This window comes from Coregonus lavaretus (assembly GCF_964263955.1).
Source record: "Coregonus lavaretus genome assembly, chromosome: 28".
NCBI lineage: Eukaryota > Metazoa > Chordata > Actinopteri > Salmoniformes > Salmonidae > Coregonus > Coregonus lavaretus.
Genome location: NC_140015.1, coordinates 21,458,160 through 21,468,806, shown reverse-complemented (window position 1 = coordinate 21,468,806; position 10,647 = coordinate 21,458,160). Strand labels below are relative to the sequence as shown.

General features: G+C 44.6%; 1 protein-coding gene across 1 annotated transcript; it reads right to left on the bottom strand.

The window, feature by feature from the left end:
* Positions 1-4,621: 4,621 nt before the first annotated feature.
* LOC311104029 (putative ATP-dependent RNA helicase DDX5) lies at positions 4,622-10,255 on the bottom strand. The gene is made up of 13 exons (XM_084145680.1): positions 10,037-10,255; positions 9,074-9,245; positions 8,815-8,911; positions 8,573-8,706; positions 8,397-8,462; positions 8,171-8,312; positions 7,930-8,090; positions 7,655-7,827; positions 7,421-7,531; positions 7,274-7,335; positions 7,133-7,192; positions 5,649-5,867; positions 4,622-5,403 (listed from the first exon to the last, which is right to left on the bottom strand). Exons 1-13 carry the CDS (start codon positions 10,075-10,077, stop codon positions 4,991-4,993), a joined length of 1,851 nt encoding a protein of 616 aa, XP_084001806.1. The 5' UTR covers positions 10,078-10,255; the 3' UTR covers positions 4,622-4,990.
* Between the last annotated feature and the right edge of the window lie 392 nt (positions 10,256-10,647).

Sequence of the window (10,647 nt, the reverse complement as noted above, 5' to 3'; positions counted from 1 at the left end):
CAAGCAAACAGAGAAGGACAATAATGTTTAGAGAAAGTATCATACTAAGAGGGTGTGAGCAGTGTATATAACTTCCAAAATACAGAAATACAGCAAAATGCATCATACCAGCTCTATTTCTTTATTTTGAAAGTTATATACACTGCATGACCAAATGTATGTGGACACCTACTTGTCGAACATCTCATTCCAAAATCATGGGTATTAATATGGAGTTGGTCCCCCCCTTTGCTGCTATAACAGCTTCCACTCTTCTGGGAAGGCTTTCCACTAGATGTTGTAACATTGCTGCAGGGACTTGCTTCCATTCAGCCACGAGCATTAGTGAGGTTTGGCACTGATGTTGGGCGATTAGGCCTGGCTCGCAGTCGGCGTTCCAGTTACTCCTGAGTGGCGTGAGTGGTCTAAGGCACTGCATCGCAGTGCTAACTGTGCCACTAGAGATCCTGGTTCGAATCCAGGCTCTGTCGCCGCCGGCCGTGACCGGGAGACTCATGGCATGGGCGGCGCACAATTGGCCCAGCGTCGTCCAGGGTAGGGGAGGGAATGGCCGGCAGGGATGTAGCTCAGTTGATAGAGCATGGCGTTTGCAACGCCAGGGTTGTGGGTTCGATTCCCACGGGGGGCCAGTATAAAAAAAATATATATGTATTCACTAACTGTAAGTCGCTCTGGATAAGAGCGTCTGCTAAATGACTAAAATGTAAATGTTAATCCCAAACGTGTTCAATGGGGTTGAGGTCAGGGCTCTGTGCAGGCCAGTCAAGTTCTTCCACACCGATCTCGACAAACCAGTTCTGTATGGACCTCGCTTTGTGCACGGGGGCATTGTCATGCTGAAACAGGAAAGGGCCTTCCCCAAGCTGTTGCCACAAAGTTGGAAGCACAGAATCGTCTAGAATGTCATTGTATGCAGTTGCGTTAAGATTTCCCTTCACTGGAACTAAGGGGCCTGAACCATGAAAAACATCCCCAGACCATTATTCCTCCTCCACCAAACTTTACAGTTGGCACTATGCATTGGGGCAGGTAGCGTTCTCCTAGCATCCGCCAAACCCAGATTCGTCCGTCAGACTGCCAGATGGTGAAGCGTGATTCATCACTCCAGAGAACGCGTTTCCACTGCTCCAAAGTCCAATGGCGGCAAGCTTTACACCACTCCAGCCCACGCTTGGCATTGCGTATGGTGATCTTAGGTTTGTGTGCGGCTGCTCGGCCATGGAAACCCATTTCATGAAGCTCCCGACGAACAGTTCTTGTGCTGACGTTGCTTCCAGAGGCAGTTTGGAACTCGGTAGTGAGTGTTGCAACCGAGGACAGATGATTTTTCCGCGCTAAGTGCTTCAGCACTTGCCGGTCCCGTTCTGTGAGCTTGTGTGTGGCCTACCACTTCGCGGCTGAGCCGTTGTTGCTCCTAGATGTTTCCACTTCACAATAACAGCACTTACAATTGACCGGGGCAGCTCTAGCAGGGCTGACTTGTTGGAAAGGTGGCATCCTATGACAGTGCCACGTTGAAAGACACTGAGCTCTTCAATAAGGCCATTCTACTGCCAATGTTTGTTCAATGGAGATTGCATGGCTGTGTGCTCGATTTTATACACTTGTCAGCAACGGGTGTGGCTGAAATAGCCGAATACACTAATTTGAAGGGGTGTCCACATACTTTTGTATATATAGCAGTGGAGGCTGCTGAGGGGAGAACGGCTCATAATAATGGCTGGAATGGAGTGGAATGGATGGAATGGAGTGAATGGAATGGTATCAAACCCATGGACTATGTTTTTGATACCATTCCATCTACTCTATTCCAGCCATTATTATGAGCCATTCTCACCTCAGCAGCCTCCACTGATGTATTGTGTATGTTCACAATGTCATCTGTTGAGAAATTATAAAAAGTCTCATCTGAGTACACTGTCTAATGTCTGTGAGTAGTAATGCTGGAATCTTCTCTGATGTTAATCACCATGTTTATTGTTCAATTAAAATAGATGTAGGCCTATCTCACCTCATAATCCTAGCTAAGAAATACTCACTCTCTGAGTAAAGCAGCAGTGCTGGGGATGACAAAATCACATCTTTCAAAGTTCAGGTTTTCCTAATGTGGTCATAAGGTGTGGGCTACCGGGGCTGCATATTATTGCATTGTAAATGTCCAATCTCATTTACTGATTTAACAAGTAACCACACCCCTCCCCTCCCCTATCCCACTACACTACACCACAGGGCAGAACACATACCTGGTTAAATTCCACATTGTGCAAGCCTGGCTGCCATTCATCTGGGTGAGGCTCAGTCAAGAACACACAAATAATGTACACCTCACATAGTCTGTACACAGAGAGAACACATTTCAGTCGAGGTATGTAACTTGAGACACTGAAGAGCAGGGCTTGAACTACATTTACAAGGGTTATGGGAACATAGCAAACAAGGGCACCCCCTTAATCATTGAAAATATCTAAAAGGTCCCCAGGTATAGGTGTTTAATACTAATGTTGGCGCAGGCCACTATTTTTAGGGAATTCCAATCCAATGTCAAATCAAATTTTATTGGTCACGTACACATGTTTAGCAGATGTTATTGTGGGTGTAGCGAAATGCTTATGTTCCTAGCTCCAACAATGCAGTAATACCTGACAATACAAAACAATACACACAAATCCCCAAAATGAAAATAAAGGAAAATAAATATAGAAATATTAGAACGAGCAAAATGTCAGAATTCGGAAATATCTAATTTCTGGTCGAAATGCTGGTGAGTGACCGCCGATCTAATATCCAAAAGTTATTTTCGGCTGTAGGTAATAATGCGAAATAATGTAAGAAATAACACACTCAATAAATATATACTGTAAAGTTGGTTAGGAGCTAGGAACAGGGCGACCATGTCTGTAGGACGCCATCTCCGCTAACGTGTAATTTCAACCCTGACAAAAAGTTCTAAGACATCACTCTTTTTGGAACACTTCTTAATTGCACATTTACAAAATGAGACATGAATGGATGCAGAAGAACAGAATACCTGTGTCTGTAATTCACTGTGGCTTGGGACAGGACCTCTAAACCTGCCATAGTTGGATTATTTCTCACTGCTGGATCATGAGAAAGCACCAGTCATAAGAGAGGCAAGGCTGCAGCAAAAAGGAAAGCTAAATAAATATAACAAGCTTTCGCAGGCTACTAACAAAGGAAAAAGTGCAGGCAGTATTTACAGTGAACATGCCAAACATACTTTAGGGCCATTCAGATCATCACGGCTCTGAAAATATGTACCTCTCACCCTCAAGCCATCTATAAGAAACTGAGTTCATGAGTTCCATGCTTTTCTCCAGCAGGGTGAGACATCACAATTTACACTCACCATCTGCTTGCATTGTTTGCCATCAAGAATGCTTACAGTACAAGGTGTGTTAAAACAAACTGAATTCAGTTGGGAACCAAAACAAAAGGACAATTGGATCTTTCCAGAATGGTTTAATCTGTGTTTACCTGTAAAATATGTATCATAAGTGTCACTCCACCCAAACAAGTCCCTGCAAACACCTCAGTGGGAAGACAGACTAGGCCAACCAGTTACCCAACCCTCACCACCTTGCTAAGAGAGGAATGGGAGAGAGGATGGTTTCATGTGCTGCTCAGTTAAAGCAGGCAGAGATTCATTTATGGTAAGTAGTGGTGAGTGAATCCAGGCCCTATAATTTAAGTCTTCAATGATGGATTGCATCAGTTGAAAAGTTGACTACTTTAACTAATAATTTTCCTTCCAATAAAATACCAGAGGCCACTCCGGTCTAAATTTTTAGATGGCTGTGTTCAAGACATGACAGCTGGTAGTGTTTCCAGTACGCAGACAGGCCACTCCCTCATTACTGCATTAGGTAAAGTATTATATACATCTCCACTAACAGCGGAAGAAACCATGACTCAAGAGTTGAATAACTACTGAGGGAGCTAATGGTTATAATGAAAACACCAGCCAGGTCAGCTGAGAGCCTGTCCTAGCATTGCACAGAGGACACAACACCTGCTGGACAGATAGGGGGGAAATTTTCAATTTAACAATGTGCAAATTTGCCTGTGTACAGTGGTATAAAGTAAAGATACTTGAAAGTCCTACTTAAGTAGTTTTTTGGGGGTAATTGTACTTCACTATTTATATTTGACAACTTTTACTTCACTACACGCATAAATACAAGGATGGTTGTTTGATTCTCAGTGGCACCCCAGGCACCTTTCGACCTCATTTAACACTAGATTGTCATAAAATGCACATCAATAGGCAGCCCATCTAAGTCATGACAGCACAAGTGTGTGTGTTGGGGGGGGGGGGGGCTTTCCTTTTGACCGCTATTGCTCTGCAAGGTGGGAGGCTGATGACAGAGTCCCCAGACCAACGCCTTGAAGTTGCGATTGTAAAAATACTATATTTATAGCCATGTTCATATAACCTGCTAGACAAAACTAGGCATGTCTTCATTTGACCTTACACTGCCCAAGTAATCTTAGATTAATTCCCTACTGCTCCCAAGCGTTCATCCATTTACCAGATGTGGAGGCAAAGTGGAACAGACAAGCATTCCTGAAATTCAATGGTGTAAAAGAATGCAAGAGAAAATATGTGTTCTTGGTTTTTAATTCGAAAGGCCATGCAGTGCCTCCCAGTTAAGATCTTAACATGTCACTTTAAATGGTACAGGTTGGACAAAACAATACATCTGCAATTAACTAGTACAAAATAACAAGACTAAACGTTACAGAGGAATGTAACAAATTAAATAAGTAAAAAGCAAAACTGTGCACCATCACTATTGCTGCACTGCAGACCGACCCCCCCCCCCCCCCCCCCAGGACTCGATAGAGGTTCAAAAATCAGTTGAACCCGGTTGTGTAAAAAATAAAACATAACAGTACAATTTTGGATAGAGTATAGGACTAAACAGGACAAAAAAGCAATAAGTTACCATCTTTACTTTGATGTGCATGTTCACTGTGGGAATTGAGGGGGCATGGGGTAGGGCACCATGGGCGGTGGTGCTTGTTGCTGTGTGAATGGGAACTGTTGATGGCTCATGCCATTCTGTGCACCCCCCTGGTTGACACCAAACTGTGGGGCCTGGAATTTCTGCGTTGGGAACGCCACGGCCTGGCTGGCACCATAGTTTGACTGGCCGTTGCTGCCGTAGCCACCACCAAAACCATTGCCGCTTTTGTCAAAGCCACTTGTCCCATAGCCTCCGCTCTGTGAATTTGTGCCAAAGACCTTCTTTGGTCCACTGTCAAAACCTCTATCAGTTTCCCTGTCCCTAAAGCTACTGAAGTCGCGCCTGCCCCCGGAGGAGTACCTGTCCCGGCGGTCATCCCTAAATCCACTACCACCTCTGCCTCCCCTTGAATGACCTGAAAGGAAACACAAACAAATTAGAATGGGCTTTTATGCAAGTTGGTGTGATATGAAATGGGTACATGGGAAAACAGACATGGTAGGGGTAAATAAACAATGGTTTCAAGACAAACTAACATGAACATTATCAAGATCACATAGCTTTGACTGTGCCAAACCCATCCACGTCAACAAAAAAAAAAGTGGGAAAAAAATGGCTGCAGCTGAACCACAGTTCCTGTATCTCACCAATTAGATTTACCTCCTCTGTCCGCCATCTGGAGGAGTTTAGGGTTGATGGCCTGGTTGGCCTCACGGAGCACAGCGACGAGGTCGCTGGCCTGTCTCATGTTGTTGGGAGTGAAGAAGGTGTAGGCTGTGCCAGTCTTTTGGCTCCGGGCTGTTCTGCCGATGCGGTGGATATAGTCCTCAGAGTTGTTGGGGTAGTCAAAGTTGATGACAAATTTCACATCTTCAACATCTGTAGGATGTGTTGCAGTGTGGCAAAAAAAGCAGAGGGAGCGCATAAAGATGCACACCACAACAGCCAGACCAAAAGAGCAAAGTTAGTACAACCATTCACTGGATGTAGCTGGTTTTTCCACAAGGCTGTAAAGAATAGCATTAGACAACTCTAGAAAGACTTAATCCGTGGGGATACTACGGTGGGAAGAGAGAAACGATGCACACTCCAAACGCTTCCAATCCAGATAACCCCTCACTTAATTCTCAACATCCCCCCAAAAACAAGGGATCAGAAGTCTTACCATAAAGGAGTATGCATTCACTAGTCCATTCCCATTGCAGCAAACTCCCCACACAATGTCAAGTGACCGCCCGGTGATTCGACACAGTAAGGCCGCTATGCGCACTGTTGCCTCCTCATGTGCCAAAACTAGGACCTTATGGTGACAACGAAGGCCCTTTCTTCACACACTCATAAGAAGCTCGCTATAAAGGCCACACTGCAACGTCTTGCCAAGACCATAAACAATTGGGGGGGGGACCCTAAAAATGGAGCCACTTACTCCTGTGACCCATAACAAAAGGACCCCCAGTCTCATCAAGGCAAGATATTCCCAGTACCAGTGTTCACTTGATCAAATGTCTCTCGTTGGCAGGTCTCGACATGACTTGAAACTCAGGTGAGGGAGGAGTGCGAGCTTGGATTTTGTCCCCAGCCAACTGACATGACCCACTGACACTAAGCGCCAGTAGCCATATCATTACAGAGGTGAACGTGTAATTGGACTTACAACTGCTCTCAAAACAGAAGTTTAGGAAACTGCCACATTTGTCACACGTTCTTTGAGAAAAGCTACACCTTCCAGAACTCAATGACTTGCAATACAATGCCCAAACCGACATGCAAGACATGGAAACAGCAGAGCCTGGTGGAGCCATGAGCTTGGGTGTGAAGCAGTCCAAACCGATGCCAGAGAACAGCTGCATTTACAGGGGTGCGGCTGCTAACCCTCATTTAGGCCCCCTTTTGGGCAGCCCAGCGTGATATTCAGCACTCAGGCCCCGCCACCTCTGTATGTGACTGGGTGACGTCCCAGTCAGGACACCTCCAAAAGTCCTCCTTCCCCCTCTGGAGACCTGGGCGTGTCATGCCAAGGCCCTGCCTCAAAAGACTGCTCCTTCAGATAGGGGAGAAACTCAGAAGGCAGAAGAGTTACAGAAAGAAACACTTTCTTTCAGAGAAAAGTTGGTGCAAGGGACCAAGGACAGAATGAAACTAACCTAGACCCCTGGAGGCGACGTCTGTGGCAATGAGAATCGGCGCCTTTCCAAACTTGAACTCTGAAAAAAGGAAAGGAAATTGTTAACCGGCCATAAAAATTCAAGGTCTCATACTAAATTGTTAATGTGGCTAAAACGCACCATTGAGCACCCAGTCCCTCTCCTGCTGGCTCTTGTCTCCATGGATGCCCATTGCTGGCCAACTAAAGGAGGGAGCAAGTGTCAATTGAGTCCAGTAAAACACGAGTACCCTGACAGTTTCAAGAACTAAGTATTGATGCCACTTACCCATCCCTCCTCATCCTCCTAGTGATCTCATCACACCTCCTCTTGGTCTCTGTAAATATTATAGTCTTGTTCTCCTTCTCACTCATGATCTCCTCAAGTAGGCGGAGGAGTCTGGAAACAGAAGGCAGTGAAGGATTCAATTAGTGACTTGACAACACCATCACCAAAGTCATATTTTCCACCCATTACATAGACAAGTATAGAAATGCCACAGGTCAGACACACAAGACTCACTTGTCTTCCTTCTCTCCATCGTTGCAAACATCCACAATCTGCAAGATGTTGTGGTTGGCACTCAGCTGCAGAGCTCCCACATTGATCTGGACGTAGTCCTTCAGGAAGTCCTCTGCCAGCTGGCGCACCTCTTTAGGCCAGGTGGCACTCCACATCAGAGTCTGTCGGTCAGGCTGGAGAGAACAGGGAAGGTATCAGAATTCTTCCTTGACAACTGTACCAAGTGAGATGGACAGACCATTATTAGCACATTAATGCATCACAACAGAACTCACTCTGATTTGGTCCACAATTTTTCGGATTTGTGGCTCAAAGCCCATGTCGAGCATTCGGTCAGCCTCATCCAGAACCAGGTAAGTGCATCTACGCATGTTGGTCTTTCCTGCCTCCAGGAAGTCAATAAGCCTGCCGGGCGTGGCAATGCAAATCTCCACACCTATTAAAGCAACAAAATTTGAGCACCTAATAATTCCATTGATTCAATTCAGCCAAAAACAGAGTTGTTGTGGAACTTACCTCTATCCAGGTCACGGAGCTGTGGCCCTTTGGGTGCACCCCCATAAACACAGACAGACTTCAGGCGAGAAGCTCTGCCGTACTCTGCTGCCACCTGCTGGACCTGCTGAGCCAGCTCACGGGTCGGGGCAAGCACTAAGCACTGAAAGAAAGATTGAATACCATAAATCCATGTTGGGTGGATGAGAGATTACATACAAGTCTTTGAATAGCCATGGGTACTTACAATGGGTCCATCTCCACGTTCCAGGAAAGGCTGGTGGTTAATGTGCACAATTGCAGGCAACAAGTACTGCAGAAAAAAAAAGACATTGCATTACAGTAAAGAAAAGACCATCAGTCCTCTTATTTTTAAGAGCAATTCTAGGTTGTTAGAATAGTCAAGATTCTCACAACACTTACCGAGAGAGTTTTCCCAGAGCCTGTCTGTGCAATGCCAACCATGTCCTTGCCACTCAATGCCAGTGGCCAACCCTGTGCTTGGATGGGTGTTGGTTCTGTCCAGCCTGCTTTGTTAATGACATCCATCACGTAGGCTGTGCAAAAGGGGGAGAGTACATGAACACCAACCCAGATTGAAGACAAGTCTGGATCAGAAATAAATACTTCCACTAATATCTGCCACATTCAGTTGATGTACTTACTTGGAAAACTGGCTTCATGGAACTTCATAATTGGATTAGGGCAGTCCCTTCCCTTCACAGTAACAGCTTTGGTACTTCTGTACTGTGCAACCTCTTGCTGCAACGACATGTAGAGACTCAGATCAATTGGCATGGCAATGAAAAAGGCCATTGCTGATTGGGCAACAAAGGCACATGTGCAAGAACACATTCCAACGGCCATTATGTAACATTTACAGTAAGTCAACTGTATCTGGATTTTGACCACTAGAGTACATACCGGAGATCTCCGAGTAACTTCGGGGTGCTCTTGGTAAAAGTTCTTTTCGAATTTAGAGAGTTCGTCAAGGTTCCAGTGCTTCTTGCGCAGTCTGTCACCGGGATTACCAAACTTTCCCCCACCACCACCTCCTCTTCCACCGCCTCCAAAACGAGGTGGTCCGCTGCCATAACTGGGGAAATTATTGATGTAACGTTAGTCACGCCAAACAATGTAAAAAGAGATGGGATACCAGCAGATAAACTCGCTTGATTAAACGCCAATCAAAGATTATTACATTTTAGATTTAACATAACATTGTTTAGTGACCGCTAACTAGCAGTCAGCTAGTTCAACATTAAATTATTAACTTCAATGCGATGCAGAGTTCCAACATAAAACTATAAGAAATGCTTGTTTTATTGGACTCTGCGTCACGTTAAGACAGCCATCTTCAATGTATCCGGATTCCGGCAGAGGAACAATGAAAAAAACCGGCCGGCATTTTGTATCCGCATTCAATAATGCCACATGGCGTACAAATACATTTAGTCGGTTAGCTTGCCGGTTATCGGACAATTGCTGTAAGATGAGGTACATAGTTAAATGTTAAAGTTCCAAAAATGTGATAAGTTAAATTATTTGGCCGATTACAACCCCTGGCTAGCTTGTTCGCCTTTTAGTTAACAGGCCGCCAGCAGGTCAGGCAGAAAGTGTCTTGCTAGTTTCATGACGAACCGAGGCCTTTAAAAACGTTGGTCCCTTCTGATTTGAAAATACTTAAGGTAGATAACAATTTAGATCGTTTCCATTTAAAGTAAAGTGAATTTACAGACTGACGTATTTAATCATTAAAAAATCGCCATGCCTAGCTAGATAAACGAGTTAGCAAGCTACCGATATCCCGTGCGTCATGGCAGCCATTTCTGGTGAGACAACACGAGGTGTTAAATTCGCCTAAAATCAATTAATTCAGACACTTACCCTCTATCTCTACCGCGATCTCTGTCGGAAAATCCAGGCATCTTGTAAACAAAGTGTATAAATTAAAAACGATAAATAAACTACGCCTGAAAATCCGATATCAGACCCGACCGGCAGTGGTTATGCTGAAATGCCGGTGAACTGAAAAAGAGAATCGGCTTTTATTGCATGAGGAAGTGTCACGCTAGGTCTGAGTGAAGTATTAATCCGCCGTGAACTGACATTGCATAACGTCACATTCAATGCCATTTGAAAAGAACACGTGCCGATTTTGCGTCTATGGTCCGAAAATGGTGTGAAATGGAGGGGGTAATTCTTTCGCAATGTGTTAATATTGTTTTTTATTCCACCTTTATTTAACAAGGTAAGCCAGTTGAGAACAAGTTCTCATTTACAACTGCGACCTGGACAAGATAAAGCAAAGCAGTGCGATAAAAACAACAACAACACAGAGTTACATATTGGATAAACAAAACGTACAGTCAAAAACACAATAGAACATCTATATACAGTGTGTGCAAATGTAGTAAGTTATGGAGGTAAGGCAATAAATAGGCCATAGTGCAAAATAATTACAATTTAGTATTAACACTGGAGTGATAGATGTGCAG